We start from the raw sequence: 22,661 nt of genomic DNA on the forward strand, positions 1-22,661 counted from the left end.
ATCACATCAATACATATACTTATTACTCATTTATTTACTTTACCAACAGCAACTGTTCTTCTATTTCTTTGTACAAATGCTACACTAATGGAGTTAACACTCGTGGCATGTTCGTTGTGATTGATATCATACAACCCTATACCGGTCCATTACTAGTTTTCTTTATCCTGGCAAAGAATTTATGCCTTAATGCATTCCAGCAGGTGGCATGAAACGCTATTTCCAATTTAACAATACAACGTCACCACCTCACATCCAATGCGCAGAGAACCGTTCTCACACACACACAGACAATTACTATTGCTATTATTATTTTATATATCATTAATATGTTCTCACTGCGGGTCGTTTATCTACCAGCATCTTCCGAATCACTCTCTATAATCGTACTTTGTAGCAAAAGATTTTTTTATTTTTTTAGGATTTTTTTATTTTGTAGCCAGTCAACGGCTGAAAGTATGCATATATCAACCATAAATAGGCACAGATTTATATAAACAGTACTAAAAATCTTACAGAATTCTATATGGAGACACCACATGCATCTCTTCATACCGCATATGTATAACGGGTGCGCGCCTTAATAAATGATTAAGCTGTGCGAACATTTCAACGCAAATATGAATACGATATGTAGGACCTGACATGGCCATATCAGTAGAATGTTTGTTCGTATTTTCATTCTCAGCTATGGATACAAATTTAAATCTACCAGTATCACTAAACCCAGTGACGCTAACGATAGAAAGCTGGCTTACGTACAAGAATCCACAAAATACGTACAATCACACTCCATTACAAATTTAAACTCAAGGATGCCATCCAAAAACTAGATACGAGAGTTTCCTTTCCCTATAAAATCCTACAATTCATCGTCTAGCTTTGGCGCTATCGCGAGTTCATTCCGAAAGTAAGCAATTGTCTTCAGGAGTCCCTCTTGAAGTGGAACCTAAAAAAAATTGAAAAACAGACATTTAAATAGGTTTGTTCCCTTCCACCAGACAACATATGGCTAATACAGGTCGTGCCACAGGCTTCAACCAGCGATCCTGATTTAGGCTTTTTTTAGTTAAGGGCTTATCCGTTTAAGACTTTTCACAGGGAAATTAGTGTATACTGTCAATATAAATTGTATTAAAAACGACACGAATGTATAATATGATGCAAAGGCTTTCGAGGACGTTCAAATTAAAGCGCAACCTAAATTGAACGTATTTTATAGAAAAAAAAATACAGATTTGTCATATATTGTTTTCTGTTGCGCTGGTCTTCTTAGGTTTACAATCACAAATTAGTCAGTCGTATCCCAAGTTCGACAGACGCTCACTTCATTCTTACTCCTTTATTGCGACCATTCGAATTAGTTAATCCGTCTGGTCGCTTTGGTGAGTTTATAGAGAAAAATAGAAACAAGCCGGTCAGTAACTCGGCAAACTTATTCCAATTTAATTCAATGTACCTTTGGTTCCCAATTAAGCTCTTTTCTGGCTCGCGTTATATCAGGCTTTCGTTTCTGAGGGTCATCAATAACGCCATCCTGATGCACGATGCGAGCAGATGGGTTGGCTACGAGATCTCTGATGAGATGGGCAAATTCTGCAATAGTGTATTCATCGGGATAGCCAAGATTTATTGGCAACGTATAGTTGGAATTCATCAGGCGTACGAGGCCATCGACGAGGTCCGACACGTACTGGAACGATCGGGTTTGTTTACCATTGCCATAAATCTACGAACAACGCCATGTGTAAAATAGCAAAGACACAACAACACCCACGTAAAAGCCATGAGAAATTACTCTCACAAGACACGAATGTTATATCAGCACATTTTACGTTGATTACCAACTATATTGTATATACCTTAAAAATAACAACTAAAAGCAGGTACTAAGCAGTATTTCATTTTGTAAATCTCTCTCACTGTATTTGTTACTGTTTCAAATCAGCTTTTCTTTAATTTGATTTTCATATTTGACAATAGCAACTAACAGTGATATCACGACCCTGAAGGGCTTGCAGTACAAAGTTGCTCACGACCCGCCCATCACTCACGTGCATCCGAGGCCCGAACGTGTTAAACACGCGAGCCACACGCACTTCGACACCTTCCTGCTTAGCATACGCGTATGCCAGCGCTTCCGCTACACGCTTGCCTTCGTCGTAGCAGGATCTATCAGTGTCAAAAAATAGACGTGTACACATGAGTCACAAAAGTACTACAGAAAAAGAAAACTCTAATGTTACGTAGAACGAATAACCGCTAATTCATCCGCTCTCAACGGTTTTACACATACTTATATTTACCATCTCAAAATATTAATTTAAAATTGAGTATTTAAAAAAATTTCGAAAAGGCTCCCATACCTGGGACCTATCGGGTTTACGTGTCCCCAATAATCTTCCGATTGAGGATGCACCTCCGGATCCCCGTACACCTCGGAGGTAGAAGCAATTAGAATACGAGCTCCTACACGACGGGCCAACCCTAACATGTTAATTGTACCTAAAAGATCATTGAAGAGATCGCGTGCCATCATTTCATTACCGTAGCTTGACATAGTGACATAGTGTGCTTCAAAAAGGGATTAATGGATAAACGACTGAATAAAAATGGATCAAGGAATAAACGTTTTGGCATGTTGCCATTACTGGACGTTAGCAAGACCTGAACAAAGCAAGATAAAAAAAACTCTGATTCGTTAATTGAGCTGCTTTTTCACCTAAAGTGTTGGTTTTGATCGTCTTCACCGGGTTGATCATGTAGTGTGGTGGTGAGGCTGGTGAAGCGAGAGAATAAATTTGATCGACTTCGACAAATAATGGGTTCACGACGTCATGTTGTAGCAATTCAAAATTAGGATGGCCCAGCCAGTGCGCCACGTTCCGCTTCGAGCCCGTGAAGAAGTTGTCAGCCACCGTCACCTGGTGGCCATGTGACATCAGATGATCGACAAGATGGCTACCAACGAAACCGGCGCCACCTACCGATATCCGGGAATCAAGCAACCCATAATGGTGATAAGAAGTTTAGAAACAATGGAAACACTTCAGCACATTAAATGTTTGTTTTATGATGAGATATTTGACCAAGAAACACACTACAAGCGCACACTGCAATTCAAAGCCAAAAAATAATATATATATATATATATATATATATATATATATATATATATATATATAATCATAATTTGCCTAATCACACGAAAGAAATCGTCAACATTTAGCGTTATGTATTTTTGAAATACTGAATTCATTAATCAGCCAACATTTCAGTTAAGCAATCTATGGAAGACTGCAAATGCAACACTTTCATAATTTCGTGCTTTGTGCCTTTTATTATAATAGTAAAAATTTGGCAATATTTTTCGGTATAAATTGCTTCTAATTAGTTGTCCCTTTATGGCAAAAAAATAGCATTAATTTGTGGCATTATGGTAAAATCCGCCCTTACAATTGCCTCGCCTGACGCCTTGCTCTAGTTGTTCGAAAGGTTCAACATAGCAATCTGCCTTATATTATACATGGACGGAATCCTGTCGTATTGAAGACATTGCGGCTTACACGAGCTAACAAGGCAACGACAGCCTTGAAAGAAAGCACTTCCGTTTGTGATAACCAGACAGGGTTTATTGGGCTATCTAAAAGCCTCGTGCATAGCTATTGTATTTTCGATTGTTTCCATGTTAAACTTGACATTTGATAATCTTGACCAGCTACGCCATGGCTGACTGAATAGACCCGTTAATTGTTTAACAGCTAATAGATGGTTACTTGACTAGCGAACCATAGTGGTCTTAAAGAATTGGTACCAATGTGTTTCGAAAAGTACGAGTCGTCAACAAAGATGGTTAGTATAGTTCGCATAGAATGTAGAACGAAGTAAATATCATAGAGTAAACGATTTCTAACATAAAACCGGTAATAAATAATATAGTAGTATATAAAATTGCAGACTATTGTGATCTTGAGTAATGTACCTACCATGGATGCAGTATTAATAACACAAAACGCCTAATTACGAAGGAAATAATTTGTTTTATCGTTAATCTAAAATTGCCTGATACTGTATTTACCTGTAACGAGGATCCTTTTTTTTGCTTTAAGCGGCAAATGACGAACTTTCGGGTACGATTTTGCCACTGAACTTTTCTCGAGTTCGCGGATACGATTTTCTAATTGATGAATACGCTCCTCCAAAGACACTATTAGAGATTCTTGCTCTCCGTGATGAACACTGCAAGCCCAATTCCAGCGTGTGGCTAATTAGTGCTATGTTGAATGTTAGTCTTTTAAGGTAAATGAGAAAAACCTAAAGGTTGACACTTTAAAATTTTTGTTAATATGTTCGATATAGCAGACATAACATAATTAAGTCGAATATATTTTTTTCAAACTAATTGTAAATTTGAACGCCATAGAAACCCCCAGACACTAACTTAATAAGGGCTAAAAGTTTCTCTGGATATCAACTACTTTAGGCTCTAAAGTTCTTTTTTCCCCTAAAAAAGCTAAAAGATGATACATTTGTAATGACTTTGCAGTATCGGATATGCGATCATTTCAGCAACGAACACAACATCTACAAATATCGTAAATATATATTTCTTTGTTTCTGTTTGCTTAAGTTGTTCACTTAATTCATAACTATTTTTTTTTTGCAATCCGATTACTTAGGTACTGTTTGTTATAATTTTATAATTAAGTAAGTAACTGTATATATCAATTATATTTTTTGAATTCCTTTAATAGCCTCATAATTTACGAAATTAATTCAACGTAATTTTTTAGTAAAAAAAAAATCTTTACAAGACGTCACGTACATTTGACATCCTTCCACTCAAGAAAGCCTAAGTCATTTTCGGTTAATGTTGATGCCACAGAAACTGAAACGCTGAGATTAAGCCAGCTAAGCATTAATATTCTGTTTAGGTACATTAGAAGTTAAAGAAAACTAACGAACGCCAATATATACTCTATTTTAGCTAATAATAGTAATTTTTAATCCGTATTTTTATTTATACTTCTAAAAATAATAACAATAATAATAATAATAAAATAAGTAATAGTAATTATTATTATTATTTATTCGTACCTGATTTAACGATCTGTTACTGACGGCATACCTGTTTAAATATGCATATATATTTGATTCATTTATCTACAGTCAAAGACAGTGAATAGAAACGAATATCTGTTTCTTCTAAAATACAGAACCTACTCATTATTCACGCGGCGACTCTGCGTATTGTCTTGGATAGATTGGCGCGCTGGCGAGGTATTCTCTATTAGCTGTAGAGAATCGGCCAAATGTTGATAGCTTAAGAAAACTGCAAACGATTCGAAACAGAATTCAATGGCCACCACATATCAATGTCACGTATCAAGTAGAATGCTGACTGTCTAGACACTGATTGCTAATTAATGCCTTGTAGAGAAAGGTAGATTTCCAAAGATGTTTTACCTGGGAACTGTCTGAGGGCTCCAGCTTATTGATGAAGTTGTGGTTAGATACTCTGAAAGCATCACCTACCTAATGCTATTGCCGCGAAGCAACCAATGCAATAGTATAATCTCATCTTAGATAGTCCTGGTCGTCGATAACACCATTGCAGCTCCATTTGTGCCAGAGGCGTTCAAGGAGCTGTCGAACCAGAGCACAGCATCTTGCTACACACCGTTACGGCACTACACTATACAGAACGACAAGGTCTCCCCCTGCGCGGCCAGCTTTCGAAGTTTCTCCGCCAAAGGCTTGGCGCAAACACAATCAGGGTCAAAAATCGAACACTGAACTACGGAAAGATTTCATATGGGCGTCGCCATCTTGGATTGTGCCGGCAAATTTAAACCGATGTCGAAACTTGTTGCTGTCTCCTTGTCTAATGGCAAATACAATAGTATACCTAGCGAATTGACGTAAATGAACGAAGTCATGGATGCAATGCATTTCGTTTTCGCAATAGACCCGGCAAAAGCGCAACCTTCACAGCGTCGACGTGCTTTGAAAGAAGGTCCGCTGTGATAACAACAGCATTTTAGTGCGTGTCTACCGTGAGATCACAAACCGCCGGGTTCTTTGTTTACCATATCCTTTTCGTTTATACTGTCCTCGTTCGTGATAATCTAAACGTTTATCTATTCTATTTTATCGGCTAAATGAGGCGGACAGCAGCAACTGAGCGTCCTACAGCTTTGTGTCGAATACAATAAAATATTCTTGCCCCTTAAAAAAAGGAACCATAAGTAGCTTTGCCGCCGTACTCGTTAACACATTATGCGAGACACAATACTGCAGATGGTCATTCGGCCTTTGAGAAAGTCTCTGCTATGTAAATCTGAGCATATTTGAGTGCACGCAGAAATACACTAGGACCGAACAACACAGCAACCCCTTCTTCTCGGTTTATCTGACAGCGTCTGACGTTGACACAAAGTAGGCTAAAGCGGAGCATTTAATCTCTGTTTCATTCAATCCGGACAAGACGCAGTCTCAAACGAAACGGCCGAATCTGCGACCCTAACTGTTAGAACAGCGGAAGGCGAGACGCGCCCTTGAACGGCCGGACCCGTTCATCTCTGATGTGGAATGCGCAACAGCTACTGTGCGCCTGTAATAAGACGTCTGAGTAAATGACTCAGACATTTCGACAGCGTTGTGCGATGCTGGTTAAAAACTGATTATTACAAGCCTAGTCATGATTTGCTATTCAAGTGAAACATAGCGTACTCCCTGCGCGCATTTTTGCTATTGTTCGTCTTTAATGCAGTGAGATCCACATTGAAAGTTTGTAGTCGAAACGAAATCTCTATTTGTGTCCCACCGTGTAAGAAAAAATAGGAAATCATTGATACCATTGCTTTTCTCCCATACCGATATGTTGAATTTAACGTTGTAGAACGTTTCTGAAAATGGTTGTAAATCGTTCTATAGTGACATTCTATCGTAACTGTTAGTTGCGCAATCAGCACATCCGATTATTTATCCGGGCCGAATTAGCTGGAAATTTTCCATATGTAGCTGAATTTCTCAGGCTGGCTTGTAGTACAATTATGTATCAGTGATAGAGACAAACTGAGTATAGTCTTAGTGTTCTTTGGAGCGTTCGGTGAAATTTGAATAGTCGCTAGAGCATTAAGTTGGTACTTCCGCAATTGGTTTTCAATTTTTTTCATTTCTTCATACCTTCTACCTTTTCATTATTTGCTTACTTCTACACTATGTCCTTCGTAATTTAGTTACGCCGAGAATGGAATTGTATATAACGTCCAGGCTCAAAAGATGAAGCTCCAGGTGAAAAGAGAAGTTGGAACAATCTTACATACTAAATGATATTCGAGAAGAACGAGGCTGTCAACAAGAATCTGTTGAAAGAAACCCAGCAACATTGAGTAAACGAGGCTACTTAACAGAACTCACCCAATAGACAAGGCTAAATTGTGCTTCTTTATGATTATGCCAGACCAGACGTGACAAATGCTGTAAGAGCCGTCAACCATATTCTTCACAAGTCATTCCGACAGATTACTCCTACATGTAACAGTAAATGAGGGATCTAAAGAGGGGGATTGAGGCACCAATCAACAAGTTCTTCAACACTAGAAGTGATGATTTCTAGCGAGAAGGAATAAATAAATTCATAAAAAAAAATATGTCATAATAAAAATGTATCATAATATACCTTGCACTGGTCTGTCCATTTCAAATCACTAACAGGATGATGTTTTTATGGGATATTTATTCAAATATTTATGGCAAATGATAGTTTTTGAGGATAAACTCCTTTTGCCTCTAGCTATAGCTTCGTTTGTGTATAATTGTTGTGGTGTGAAGTCGAACAGTAGTAGCAATGCTTTATCTCTATTCACTAATGTTGGCTGTTTAATGCGGCGCCCGTTCATCATATTTTTCAACTATTGAGTACTTCAGCTATAATCTACGAATCAGGACTCAAGAAACCGCAGTGGATAGCACTTGCACTAGGCCGGTAGGCCCGATTCGGAAGCTCTTATAGCTAGCTCTACGCGTATACTTTAGGGTGAGGTCCTGCTGAATCACTGCGTTCATCTTGTGATCGTGCGATTACCGTAACAGGTCCATTTTTCACTACAGGTTACAATTCGAAGAAACAATAGATAACGTGAAAATGAAGAAAGCCAAACATGTTTACACGTTTTCCCGCCAGAATCACGCGTTATTCATTTGTCCGATTTTTTTTTATCTAATAAATTTAAGCGAAGTCAATAATTTCGGTATTCTTCCATACTCCAAATCTCAGTGCGAACTCTCTTGCATTTTATTGGCTTCCACTACATTACTTCCAACACGTTGTTATTTGTTATCACAAAAGATCTCGGACGAAATTCACCTTTTTGTCGAACATTGTATTTCTTAATTTCTCTATAAAGCAGTGCTTCCATACCTCACCAAATACAACGGTTAGACCATGAGCTGTGTGCACCGATGCAATTTCTTCCAAGGTGATACTGTTTCGTTTATATTCTTTGCATGGCGATATCAGGATGCATGATTTTTGTTCCTCAAGAGTCCACAGATGCATCTTGAACATCAAAAAGATACCATAAATATATTACAAAATGGTGCCATTTCTGGTGCCTCACGCTGATTGACTTCGTATATGGTAAGCGTAGAAGAAACAGACTTCTTTTTTTATGACCCATATTATATGGCGCTATTCATTAAGAATTTTTATCTCATAAACGTATTAGCCTTTAAGCAGAAACACAGTAGTAACAATTATTTTGCCAAAAAACAAACCTAACTTAGACAGTTTGATACAGTACGGATTACATTGGCACTATTTCCTCTGTATAATACAGCGCCTTGCATACTCTCAAGCGAATCACGCGACCAGACCATGTGGCGTACGCGAATAGCGTTTCCAGTAGATTTAATTACCATCGTTAGTGCTGGTAAGTGGTAAGTTTTGTTAACTTTGAATTGATTTTTAATAATTTACATGTTAGTGTTACTTTGAAAGCTTATTTCATTGGGTCACAGGATTTGCCTCCTAGAACGGAAGTATCTATTGAAAACTTCACCACTTTGTATAACATCTGCAATAAATTGATAACGACTGTCAGAAATTTCGCATTAGAATCAACTGTGTATGGACGCTTAGTATGACACACTATTTATTTTTATCTTAGACGTGTTATTTAATTCAAAGCACAAAAGCGGATCAGTTGCTACAGGGCAAGCCATGTAATTTATTTGCAATATGCGATAACTTCACAGATCTCGTAGGCGATCCGTCAGCAGTTTCCATGCGGCTATAGATCTAGTTATGTCAGGGCTGCAGATCGTTTGCAGGCGGTATATGAATGGATTTCATACTATTTGAGGGACTATACATAGAAGGACGATACGGTAGTTGAATTGTATGATAAAAATGTGTCCTCTGAAGCTGTGAAATATTTTCCGTTGCATCTTAAATGCATCCCGAAGCTTTTCAGGATCACTTTAATGAACGGATGCCTACTCTACGTTATTCAATAGCATACGCAAAGCCAAGCGCTACATTCAAAAGTCCAGAATAGTGTTCCTGAAACGCGCTCCTGCATAATCGCTCCTTCTTAGCCTTAGAAATGGGCTAGACCTTTGCCAAAGTTTTGGCCCAACTTGCCAGGATTGTAACGCTTGATGATAACCCTGTGTAATCTAAGCAAAGAACTATTCGCTTATTTAGTATCGATTGTTGTTTAGTTGGTGCATTTAAATTATATCCGTAGATATAATAGAAGTAGTGTTTGAACTATAACAATTTTCTCAATAAGTCTGCGCCGCACCAAGGCCCCTATTCTGTAAACCCATACAAGGAGCACTTTAACTTACTGTCTATATATATGTCTACTCTGTCGGTCTAGGTAAAAAAATAATCAACGCAAAACTACTCAGTCAATGGCGTACGTTTGTTCTCGCTGTCCGATCATCAAAAGCAGGTAAGAGTCCATAGGCATATATGTGCGGATGTTTTTTGGCGTGGTGGTCTTGAAAACAGCTTTTACAATTTTTGTGATTTTATTTGTCTAGGCTTGATTTGATAAGAAAATACCACGGTGGAAACGATATGCGTGGAACAAGTCCGTTCCAAGCGTATCGCTTCATCGTCAAACAGCCTGCTTAAGCCCCAATGCAAACGAAAAAAGGCTCAATAGTGGGGGGGGGGGGTTTCGACAGTGGTTCTATTTCGGCGAGTATCGTTTTTGTCTTATTTGCTATTTTGACTTTTACTGATATGGATTAGATAGTGGGGTTTTACCTTGAAGTAGCAGAGTAACCGTGGCCAGTTAAGACCACAGCAGTGGCAATTCGAATGCTGACGACGAGGCTTTATACGAACGAGTTCTACTACTATACTTATACATGTCTGGATCACTGTAGGGGAAGCACAACTGAAGCAGACTCTCTGGAACAAACTGATCGGGTTAATGACGCACGCTGATGGGTGTATAGCAGAAAAAAAGGGTGACCCGAACAATTAAATGAGTTGGCTGGTGAAACAACTGGTACTGCAGCAGGTTAATGAGGTATAACTGGGTAACACGTAAGTTGAACGAATCCGTTTCAAGTCAAAGACGAGGTCGGGCTTGAGGTGGGTTAGATAAAAAAAAAAAAAAATAAAAAAAACAAACCACTATCGTGTCAAGTAGCATCCGAACTATGTATGTGTTACGGATCTGTGCGCTTCAATGTCTGTAGGCGAAGTTGAGCTAGCTTTATATAGAATCTATGATGCTGTTCGTTAGCAACCAGCTCGATTGGCGACAGGCGCTAGGTCGAAATATTTATAGATTAGGAAAAGTTTGCTGTGCCAGCGTGGCATGTAATTTTTTGTGGAAATCGTTACTAGTAGCAAAAAAAAAGTTCAGTAGTAGATAATTATTTCCGGAATGGGTTCATACATGGACGGTCCATGATGTAGCGACAAATCATATTACGCTGGCTATACGCCAATCGATTAACTGAGGCAGGTAGCAAGTACCAGAGTCGACCACCCTAAATGCCGGCTAATTTACTACGAAGTGGAAAATTCACAGATGAATGAGCAGACCGAATACAAAGTAGCTTTTACCTTTACAAATGCAGTATGTACAAACAGTAAAATCAAAAGAACTTCAATACATTTTATTGTGGCAATATTTTGCATGGCAATGGCATGCAAAATTACGCCTGCGTACTTCGTCGTGCACGAACTTCTAGTGGATGACGTATCGTCAGCTTCGTTTCAACAACGCTCGATGGTAAGCGGAAACTGCCTTGAAAATAATTGATCAAAGTTATCCGTTAGTTAAAGGGTCAGGGTCTACTTTAGACTACTTTTATCGAGTGTTACAAATTGGACAATGTCGCAACTCGATGTTCGTAGTTATATATATATATATATGTGCATTCAACATGTTTAAGATAACTGTGAATGCCTTTGCCACAACAAACAAATAACGTTCACTCTACTGCCAACCCCTTGCACTATACGGTGCAATGGGAATGCGGCGGGGTACTTAATGCTAGTGTTACTTAATAAAAACTCTCTAGTGCTGAGGGGTAGTCGCTGCTTGACCATGCACAGTACTCCACCCAAATCGACGAGGCATGCATAATCCACTGTAGTTATAATCAGACGTATTGTTTCAGCATCCGTGGCGATTTCTTTTATCAAATCAGGTGGATTAGCTGAAAATCACTAAAAACTCAATTCAATGTGAAAGACGTAAGGGAAGTCTGTTCCTACAGGCACGATTCAGGCAGGTCCTTACCTCGAGTGCCAATTAAATAATGCCAATACGTTATTTTTCGAAATTCACGATTGCTACAGATTCCCAAGGTTAATCGTAGTGGATGTCTAATTTCGATGAGTAGAAAACAGGTGATGGCGTATAGTGGGACGCTTTACGGGACTAGCGAGAGTTATTTGAATATCTCTAAAGATGAGATTGTCGGTTCACTTTTTAAATAAGGCGCTATCGAGTTTTAGAAACGTCTTGTGACGTTAGAGTTTCGTAAATTCACAGTTGAACGCGCTTAAAATGAATAATCGTCGAACTGGAGTCGAGTCAATGTCAGCCATTGCTTGTTTCGTTTGTCAAACAAAACTGACCCCCTTTGCGGGAGAGAAAATTAACTTTCCTCTGTGTAGGGTCCGTTATCCCCCTCTCCTTCATTCTCTCACGTTCTGTTTCTTTTACTCTCTCTAACGTCTATGTATGTAGAAGCGCAACTGTTAGCAAGTATACAGGCCTAATTTATGCTAATAGGCATATATACTCATATGCATTAGATACATGGGAAGGAAATCCGGTACAGGGACGTAAGTTTGGCCGTCCTGTAATATAAAAACTTGGCAAACACATAGTAGGCAAATTGTATGAAGTATAAGATGTATAGCAGGTAAGTAATGCAGGTGGAGGAATCTTTTCTTAACTAGCCTTTATAGAAAAAAAAAAACAATGATAATACATGCTTAGAGTTTCTCTATTTTACACAAACGAACAACTAATGATTGCTTTTTAAACCAATCATACATAACTAATCTACTTTTAATGAATCCGCAGCATTAACTTCTTGATGGAGGTAAAAGTTTTTAGGTAAATAAAGTAGAACAACTATACTATTCCCGGTATGAGCTAATAGTATGAGTTGCAGAGAGCGTAGGAGATACGCGATCCTTAGTATTTCGTCGTCGAAAGGTTAGTTTAATAAATTAACTTACTAGGCCATTTAATATCTCTGTGGTAAACGAAGCTAACTCTGTTCTGTAGCTATTTTCATTTGCATTTGAAGCGGGTAAGAAATACGGATTAGATGAATTCTTGCAAAAAAACAGATGTCTCGATTTTTACCTTTTCAATGTTTAAGTTTTGAATATGATTCTTATTAATAGTCCTTATGGTGATAAGTAACACCTATAAGAAGACTGTTTTTTAATGATTCCATAATTTTAACTATTTGCGTTGATGTTTGAGTGTTAGTTATGGGGCCCCACACGAGTGGCCGACTACGAGGATTTGATAGACTGATAGGATATTAATTATAATGGAATTGTTGAGCCTATTTCAGTTAGTGCCATTGTATTCTTGTTCTTTGCACCATTTCTCACTCTTCTTTTTTTTCTATTGGACAGTTGTCGAATGAACGCGTCGATATTTAGACGCGTACAAACACACTTAAACATGTAGGAACATATAGGAAACAGATACCCAGCCGAATGAAGCCATATGCAGTCAGGGGGCCGCTACTGATTGGTGGTGTAATTGCTCATGGAGGCATCTACAGAAAGTGTTCGAAGTCTTTCTTTGGCAGCTAGTCAAAACGTACCTTTTCTAACAGATAGTGATAGATATACGAGGAGAGATTTGTGTAATTACTATTGATTTTTAGCGTAATAAAGCTATGCTGGCATAAGTCATTAAAGAAAAAAACGGAGTCCAGTATTTAGTATATTTTATTTTACGAACAAATAAAAGCACGCGTATCGTATGGTCGTTTGCGAGCGCTCTCTTACAGTATGAAGATCTAGACAATAACAGACGAATCATTAGGATCAATATTATTCACCAGATTTGATTCGAGTGTTTATCATTCGTCTGTCACACACAGGACACAAATATGTTAACAAATAGTAAAAGTTATATAGGAAAGGTAGAAAACATTCAACTTAGCGCATGGAGTTATTTTTATAGTACGCGTTGATTCGGTCGTCTAATTTACAAACACTCCCGCCAGCAGCGAGCCGTAACTTCGACTCACTATCTCACAAGTAAGATGATTTCTGTCGTTCATTTTCGTGGTTTTTTTCTCATCGTTGCGAGTACACATCTGGCATTTTTGTATACCTGCAATAACTTGCATCGTCGTTTCGCATAGAGTTTATCATATGCTATCGCATGCTGGCATGAGCGTTATAGAAGCGTTTTCTATGATACGCAGTTGTTGAATGCTCGCGCCAGCTGACGGCATTTGGACAACTGGCCGTAAAGGGCTAAAATGTTTGCCTTAAGATCACAGATTTCGGCCTTCAGTCGGTGGTCGGCTGCACGGAGCTCCTGATTCTCGATGCGGAGCCGGCGTATTTCGTTGAAAAAACTCGCTGGCATCTTCGAACAGCTCTGGCGAACTTCGGGTTGAACAAAAACCGTTATGTCCGTCAATGCTAAACTTTGACGGCCGCCTGAACAGACCGTCTCCACCATTCGTGATCTGATTGGACCCGCACGGAGCATTTCGGAGAGATGCCAAGGACGTTACAGACTGACAGCGGCTTACCTAAGAATTAACGAAAGCAATATAGATTTCTTTTAGTAAAGAAAACGTTGCTGCTAGCCAATTAAGTAGTAGTACTCTAATTTGGCGTGAATGTCTTCGAGAGTCGGCCATGGATGGTAAGAGATGCAATACTTCTGCAGGAAATACCGTAACAAACATGTTTTTGTTATGTAGTTGAAAAATACCAGCCAGATAGAACGATAATCGTCGCAACTGAGGCGAGTGTTAGTGTTGATCGATTTCGAAAAAAACATGTATGGTCAATCGTGGGCAACAGGCGGTTCCTTTTCGCCTCCTTTGAGTACATCCTTCGAGTATATACTCAAACGGTATCATTATTTTTGGGCTTTAAATTACTTAGGGGTTACTCGCTAGCGGATTCTACAAGCAAACTCGTAACGGTAAGCCTTTGCGATCCTTAGTGATTATCTCTGAAATAGAACCTAACTGCGCTGGCTAGTAAGTTCGTTGTAATATATCTCTACGACCAGTCGAATAATTTACGATAGAGCAGCAACTTTCGACGACATGTAAAAATGTAACAGATGTTTCAATTCTTTTCATACGGCTGAAGTCTTTGACTAGCCTTATTGAAAGAACTCACTTTGAATTAACTCATGTATAAGATATCCATTGAGATCTAACTGACGACGGTCTGAAGCGTATTACTTCTGAGCCACTTCTCTGTCAAATGTAGTAGATTTATGTTATGCTACTGGGTGCTAGAGGTTATGGCACCCATTTGCAATTGTAAAAAAAAATAGCCACATAGAATGTGACAATGCTTAAGATGCAATATATAGCTCATATACTAGTATTATTATTAGCGTGAGCCTAATTTAGCTACAATTTGAATTTTCTTGGCCTATGGTTTTTATAATATACAGGACACGCCAGCCACACAACACATTTTAGTTAAAAGTGTGGCAAGGGAAAGCCCAAACAAAAGCTAATCTGGTGACAATAAAATGAAAATACCGTCCAAATTAGGTAAGGCAAGTCGTTTTTTCAGATGAAATAAAAAAGCGGCCACGATCGAAAACTTCCGAGCCGGGCAGACGATATCCAAACTAAAAATTTATTTGATCAGATAGAGTACCAATTTAGACGGCTTTCTAAGTTCTTGAAGGGGTTCCTTAGACAAAATGTGAAGAACCCGCAAAAAAGACTGAAAAATGTGATAACGACAGCCATGTAACGGAATGCGTATATGTCTCCTTTCTACTTTCAAAGGGTGAAAACGAGATATCTTGAGAGTAAGAAACTGATCAGAAAGGAATACATGCATATATGTTGATTCTGGTTCTCTGGTGCGCTATTTAGCAGATTATTCTGCAAATGAACAAAGCCAACACCCTCCCAAATGAGCAACCCCCAAAAGTTCCTCTAATTGTTCATCATAAAAGCTAGAGAAAGTCTCTCAAACGATGCTAAGTGGAACGCTAGTTCTCTCCCATTTTCTGCTGAGCCTGTTAAGCAGGAAGCGGGATCGAGATTTTTTCTGGGGGGAAAATATTTCCGCTGATTAAGACTGAATCGAAGAAACCATCGCTGGTACGTATGCAATCTGAAAGTGTTCAGCTTGAGACTAGAATAAAATTTCCGAGTGTTGCATAATAGTGAAGGTTGCGGAAAAGAAAACCATTAGAGAACAAGCGAATACCTAAAGGCTTCATAAAGTACCCTGGGCATCGGCAGAGTGGTGCATGAAAGCAATTATCTTTCAGTAAGACAGTGCACCCACTCACAGCACCCATTTAGTTCAGAAGAATCAAAAGGACATACCTTTATCGAACTATTAAGATAATAGGTTACAAAATTAAAATACCGTTTATAACAAGTGTATCTGTATTTTTCATACTTAATAATTTATTATTTAATACCATTTATAGCGTCGCACTAAGCAGAAGCTAACGAACATCTTCGTTAGAAACGAAATAGTTGCTTTTTTAATATCTTCCTAAAGATAGTAGAGAAATACATCAATATAGGAAGCAAACGTTTCCGCATAGCCTATACTGTATATGTATAAAAGTACACTAATCCTATTGAGAGCGGCCGGAACCCGCGAGCGGTATACTATGAGAGCTCAACACGGGATTAATAAAAATGTAGTACGCAAACGGAAATGACCAGTACTACGAACTCCCAAGTCAGTACTTTAATACACTTGGCAGACTCTTCACTTTGTTAAAGCATATTTATTAACATAGAACGGCGGCACACACTTAGCGAGAGTAATTGCAGGATAAATTTAAACGCTACTGCGGGTTACGTGGTTTTTTTTACAATAATAATATCGCAATAACAGAAACCCTGTCAAAAAATAGGGGATTTCAATTAGTAACACATCGTGTGATCCCGAGGCGTGTTTAGTCGACAGTGACATTTATCGGTAACGATCTCAAGACACATTTTTGTATGCAGAATAGTCGTTTGCAATGTAGCCTGCTTGGCTGTATGTGTAATTGCCTTTCGTCTTTCAAGTTCGTGCGAACGTAACAGCTAGCGTTCTTTTGTTCGTATGAGATTCTACCATATAAAGGATAGTGGGTAAGAAAAAAAGACAGGTCGTAGACGAGTTTGGTTGACGAAATCTCGTCTGCATCATGACCAGTTTGCGTTTACCCATGCAATATCTTGACGTACCTAATTAGCTTCCTGTGCACGCCCGTACAGCTTGACACACAGCGACAATCGTACAGGCTCAGGTTACGCACTCGTGTACAGGCAGGGCGCATTAGGAGACTACGTACGCGTTCAAGGAAGGACTAAATGGGAAGTTAGCCAATGGAAACGGTAACGTTTAAAGAGGAAGCGTTTATGGAACACGCAGATCAGACACGCAAATTGGTTGGTGGTGGGGCAGTTCGAACGATCTGAAATTTAGACCTTACGAGGTACCGTTGTTTATCTGACAATTGAAAGATGGCATCTAGTATTTTAAGCCCGTTTAATGTTCAAACAAATGTCTCTGTCTCAGACAGAGACGTTCGTTTGAAAATAGAAGAAAATATCTAGCAGTGTTATAATAGATTTTAGTACAGTCTAAAAGAAGCAGCAGATAGGCATTTCTAATCAGCTTTTCCTTGCACAAGACATTCAGCGAAGAAGTGCGACGGTACATTTAGTTACTACGTTAGGTGTTTACTTCATTTGTCATCCGTATCTTACACGATATTTCTATTGCACACAGCTAACTTATTAAGCACTCGTAGACACTTACCGTTCCTTTGGATACTGTCTCGTCCTTGACATCAACTTTCCGGATCATTCGGACAATTTCTGGCCTATCGCAAGATGCCACAGATAGTGTTTTGTCGGAGCCGACACTGCTGACTGACTCCTCCGTCTCTGAACGTATCAGGGGGGTCGGCTCCAAGTTACGCATCATAATAGCTTGCAATTTTTTGATCAGCAGCACCCTCTCAAATATGTTTGTTAGTACTAATATTATCTTACATGATATGTTTTACACGCTACGAATTGAGCGACTTTAACTTTAAAAGTTTATGTCACTAAATGCTTTTACTAAGATGAGAACAATCCAAGAGTTAGCTGGTTCCTGCGCGCTAGTCGCCAGACCTCCAATATTGCATCTACGATACGGGAAAGGGCCATTCGTCACAAAGTCCAGGATAGAACGTTGTTGTGTGACAGTCTCTCCCCAGCTTCGTGGCGGTAGCTAAATGACTTACTTTTGTCAGTGTTGGCTCTCCTTGTCCTGCATGGCGGTAGCTGGTCTATAAAAAGAGAATCGCGGACAACAAAAAACGCCGTTAGGGCGCGAGCATTTATGGAACACGAAAACCCAGCAGATATTGTCATATAAGCATTTACTGTGATTCATTAACCCATACTTCATATTTCAGAAAGTGATAGGTTCCACTCAGACTATTATTGTCTTTGTTCAAACCTAATTTCAGGTAAACCTGGCAGTTGGGAATCGGCCTATCAATCAATCAATTAACTTAAGTCATGACAGACGTATTAACATAAAACAACAAACACAAGCTGCAGTGGGGTACTATTTATAAGGCCTATTATCCATTTATACTTACGTTGGTAAATAGATCTCTACACAAAGAGGATATGGCCGAAGGCAAACATGATATGAGAATATTCTAGAACCTTACTGCTTAACTGGGTGCTTTATGTCAAGAATTGTATAGAACAGACTTACAATGTAAAGTTTCTTTACCATGAGGCAAAATCGACTGGTCGAGCTATTTTTGATGTGAGCTAATGAAAAGCTCGAACTATTCAGCCGTTCCATTGGCCAACTGAGTTAACAGCGGTCCATCTTGTATCTGTTTGATGAGTTTAATTGCTGCCAGGTTATTTGTAGGTGAATGACTCGGTTGTGATATGGTGTTTCCCTAAATCGCCCGCTCTTTTCATAATGCTCCAGAGAAAGACGTCTCTTTGCCCTTCTTGTAGGCCGGTGCAGCTTTGACGTCTTATTTTAACACTTGCCCTAGGACATTTACCGTATGAGATTAGAAGAACTATATGCGCTGTAATATGCAATACATACACACACACACACACATCCAATATAAATAGTGTTCCATTTTTGATGTTGTGAGCGTGTCTGTCTAACAAGAACGCTCCGCCATAGAAAACCAGAACTATTTCCATTGCAAGAAGCGTTTAAAATAGACGATATTGTAGCTCGTTGCATATGTCGGACGAGGTAGCTTTCAGGATAATTATGTTAAAATTATTCCGCAGCGCCAACGACGGGCATTGCCGAACCCCACACTAGATGAAGATTTGGCAATAGGGTCCAGGATGAAGGGATCATGACGAGATCGCCCGCCATCTTCGATACTATCAGTCCATTTGTCACTGTTGCCGTGAGCTTCCTCTGGCCAAACTTCCTTCCGCGCTTCAACTCGCGTCAAAAACCTTTCATCCATCGCAAAAAGAAGCCCGGGTCAATATACAGTTATACAATATAGTGGCAGCATGATCAATGTCTCTAAACTAGAAATACATTAACAGCGTTGTAGAGCACGCACAAGTCGATTGGTGGCTTCGCAAGGCGCCAGCTTGAGATCAAGTACGTTACTATTTGAGCTTCGTTTTTGAGGAACTCCGTGTAAATAATATGCCGGCTATTTAGTAATAGGAACACTTCCTTCTGCTCGCTCCGGGATCGCATTTAAATAGCGTAGACGTGTTTGCTTGCATGTCTACCAAACCTAACACTAGTCACACAAGGTAACTCGGCCTAATCGTAAGGGTAACTGCAGCTACCCGTGTGGGCAATTCCAACAACACAATATTACGACCGTGGAAGTTCCTAAACGCATTTACAGATGCAGATATGAAGACAAGCCAGCGATGCTGAGGAAACGATTAGCACGAAAACGAATGGAAACGCTGAACGGCTATCGACATCTGACACAGTTCACGAAATGAATTCTCTTGATCAGATGCATTTTTCAATATTGAATAAAGTAACAAGGAACAAATGCTGGCTGACCAATTTCTTGCGACATACGGGAGATAAACTTTATCCTAAACGATCTAGCACATTGTTGCAGTATGAACATTATGCTATTTCGTATAGGAAGATGATTGTATTTGTAAAGTCCAAACATTCGATTTGTTCGCAGCAGTCATCAGTGGGTTTTGCGTCTCAGCTGTCATTAATTGTGCCTCGTACATCTATTGTACACACAGGGTGAACGCGATAATACCAGGCATCTGTAATGCTTTCAGTGAATATACTCAGCATAAATGCTTTGCGGTGAAGTTCTTTGCACAGTCATCAAAAGTTGACCCAAGATGAAACCAAGTCCAGCAGCAACGATAACCATGGACGTTTGGTAGCAGCGCGAAGAGACAACGCTAACTTATTTGTACGAAAGGAGGAGACGTAAGTCTACACTGGAATCGCTTGAAAGCTAGCAGCTCCGGGCGCGTCATCAGGAATATTTGTGCCTTCCCTCAACATCTTGTCCCGCTCTTGTACAATACGTATTGCCGAGCAATTTTTGGCAGCAAAAAGAAGACCTGCGCGCAGGAGAATGTGTAAGAATACAAGGGAGAGCATTATGCCATTAGCAATCGGTAGAAAATTCTCTGCTTTTACCAGAGAGACGCCGACGTATCCAAACAGAATCATTTCAGATACCATTAGTATGCCAATTAATGAATAGGGTAGCTGATTAGCTCCTTCGTGTGAAGTAGCCTTTAAAATTATCATGTTGCAATCATCTAATATTGCGATGGAAAAGGAGATGAGTACCAAAGAGGCGCCATATTTTTGGAAAAGATTTGGGTACATCAGCCAACAAATCGGAATCATCAGAAGGTCGCAAATCGCCTTCGCCAATATTAGTAGGCCCAAAACGGATCGAACGACTTTTCTAAGATCGAACCTATCGCAGTCTAATTCCCGACTGACAACCTTGCGACAACTTTTACAGCATTTGGCGTCGCCCATTGACAATACAACGAAATGATAAGTAGATCGACTGAATCACAGTGAGTCTGATCAGAATCGGAAAGAACTTAACTGGTGAACTTCGTTGTTGCCAAACAACTCCACAATCTTCAGATTCGCGTAGTTCGACGCTGGAATAAAACTATACAATTGTTTCAACGGAGTTATTACTCATGTTGTAGTTTTGTAACAGGTAGGGTAGATTTGGAAGAAGACTACGCGTTATATAGAGAGCGCGCCAATTGAACCCAACAGAGGAATTTGGCATTTTCGTCCTTTACTGATACAGATAGCATACACTTACAAATGCGAAACATTGCTATCCGTTTATATAATATAAAATCTGCGAAAACCTAATGCCTATACTATTCCTAAGTCCTTTATAATATCATAATATATTTTTAATCGTGCTCCGTCTACACTCCGTCAAAATGTAGTAAAGACTTTGCGGTTGGGGATACCCCATTGCTCTGACCGAATTAGTAGGTTTTAGACTCGTAACTACGCAGTTTCGGGTAAATTCTCAGCTGAGTTTCAGAGATTTGAATTCCGTGTATATCAGTTTATTGTGGGATGAGCAATTTATAACAGTAATAATAATATAATGATAAAAGGACATAACGATGACCGATGTCGACGGCGGACAATGGACGGATGGCAAGCCAAAATGCGGGGAGGCACAGCATCCGGGATGTGCGGACATGTTTGAAACGGTTCCCGCAATCTTGTCCCGTATATCAAGGTTTTCAAAACTATTTTGGGTTTGCTCTTATGCAAACTACGTCTCTTAGCCCAGTGAACAAGCAAGACAGTCTTTACGTTAGATACATTGGCCTTTTATTGATCTGGATTGAAATTGGATTTTCAATGCAGTCGTGTCTGCCGCATCTACTACAGGGCAAAGCACCTTCAAAGTCAGCGACTATATATTCATCGATTGCATACATATATTTTAAGCGAAACACATCGGCGAAAAAAAAAAACGGTATTTAACGGTCCTTAAAAAAACGTTGCGGAAGATATAGTATACATAGCTTTTTTTTGCCATTCGTTTACTCTAAGGAAAATCTCCGTTTCGTGTAGCCTTCGGATGTCGTTGCAATGGACAGAACGTTAGCTATGGACCGTGCACTAGCGCGGACGACGCACATACTTGAATGGAACAGTCGGTTAGCAATACAATAATATAAATTGATCTCTAGTAAGGTAACATTGTGGTGGTAAACTCATAAGCGCCATGATAAATCGCCAACAGGTAACAATACATCAGTCTAACACTGGAAGTAATGAGATACAACTTCTCATTCAGAATCGTATCCATGGAAGGTAAGCTTCAGGACTCGGTTCAAAATCAGTTGATGTACGACGGTGGGGGTTCCAATACGAACCATACTTGCCAAAGCAGGGATTATCCTTCTTGGGAGACAATAAGAGAATGGAGTTGACGGATTGCCGAGGAGAAAATGCAAGTATATCGAGCACCAAGGATCAAACGAAAAAAATAAAATCGGGTGATGACGAAGGCGCAGCGGAAACACAATACTATCAGTGAGGAAATAGCGCAGTTCCCAGGATAAAAAAGCTAACCAGGTTGCTAGAAAAACATGGGAACGCCCGAATAGGTATTAAGGTAGCATTCAGATGACTATTCAAGGACGTACTGGAAGGCAAATAGGCTAGGTAAGACAAAAGAACTTGGCAGAAGGGTAAAAAGAAGCACAGGGAGAGCAACAAGTCCCTAGGAAGCAAATAAGAAAACCAAAAAAGACCTAGACGCTTCAATAAGGAAGCAGGAAAGAAAGAAATGCATGAAAAAACAGCAGACCATCTGTGCTCAAAATGCCACTCAGAAGTTGAAAGGGAAGTACTGGGGACAACCAGAGCGAACAAGTTAGAAGTTAAAAAAAATCTTGGCAGA

The 22,661-nt window shown here is 39.4% G+C and overlaps 3 protein-coding genes across 15 annotated transcripts in view; 1 reads left to right on the plus strand and 2 right to left on the minus strand.

Moving 5' to 3' along the window:
* Positions 1-6: 6 nt before the first annotated feature.
* On the minus strand, positions 7-5,882 carry Uxs (UDP-xylose synthase). 2 transcript variants are annotated; one of them, XM_022795555.2, is made up of 8 exons: positions 5,536-5,882; positions 5,224-5,332; positions 4,079-4,239; positions 2,723-2,983; positions 2,367-2,505; positions 2,055-2,172; positions 1,460-1,729; positions 7-949 (listed from the first exon to the last, which is right to left on the minus strand). In XM_022795555.2, exons 1-8 carry the CDS (start codon positions 5,621-5,623, stop codon positions 863-865), a joined length of 1,233 nt encoding a protein of 410 aa, XP_022651290.1. In that variant the 5' UTR covers positions 5,624-5,882; the 3' UTR covers positions 7-862. The 2 variants fall into 2 exon arrangements, with proteins under 2 accessions (XP_022651290.1, XP_022651289.1); XM_022795554.2 differs by having other exon boundaries at positions 1,992-2,172.
* LOC111246264 (uncharacterized) overlaps positions 2,983-22,661 on the plus strand; it is a 44,698-nt gene continuing 25,019 nt past the window's right edge. For 6 of the 9 annotated variants that reach the window (XR_015324739.1, XR_015324741.1, XR_015324736.1 and 3 more), the window contains exons 1-5: positions 2,983-3,852; positions 4,547-4,595; positions 8,844-8,936; positions 9,891-9,965; positions 10,408-10,553. Coding sequence is in view for 3 of the 9 variants with exons in the window: in XM_086984950.1 (XP_086841076.1) it covers positions 3,817-3,852; positions 4,547-4,595; positions 8,844-8,936; positions 9,891-9,965; positions 10,408-10,508 (354 nt within the window). In the remaining 6 variants the exon portion in view is untranslated. Of the gene's footprint in view, positions 3,853-4,546; positions 4,596-8,843; positions 8,937-9,890; positions 9,966-10,407; positions 10,662-19,020; positions 21,087-22,661 lie in introns of those variants that run through there. The other 3 variants (XM_086984950.1, XM_086984951.1, XM_086984949.1) reach the window with 3 other exon arrangements.
* Positions 13,448-22,661, minus strand: part of LOC111246263 (uncharacterized) — a 39,421-nt gene continuing 30,207 nt past the window's right edge. Inside the window, exons 1-3 of one of the 4 annotated variants that reach the window (XR_015324734.1) lie at positions 18,470-18,892; positions 17,513-18,029; positions 13,448-14,286 (exon numbers count right to left, since the gene is read on the minus strand). Coding sequence is in view for 1 of the 4 variants with exons in the window: in XM_086984948.1 (XP_086841074.1) it covers positions 14,023-14,286; positions 17,513-17,680 (432 nt within the window). In the remaining 3 variants the exon portion in view is untranslated. Of the gene's footprint in view, positions 14,287-17,512; positions 18,030-18,469; positions 18,893-22,661 lie in introns of those variants that run through there. The other 3 variants (XR_015324735.1, XR_002671611.2, XM_086984948.1) reach the window with 3 other exon arrangements.

The sequence above is a fragment of the Varroa destructor genome, unplaced genomic scaffold (genome assembly GCF_002443255.2).
Source record: "Varroa destructor unplaced genomic scaffold, Vdes_3.0 BEIS01000003.1, whole genome shotgun sequence".
Taxonomy (NCBI): domain Eukaryota; kingdom Metazoa; phylum Arthropoda; class Arachnida; order Mesostigmata; family Varroidae; genus Varroa; species Varroa destructor.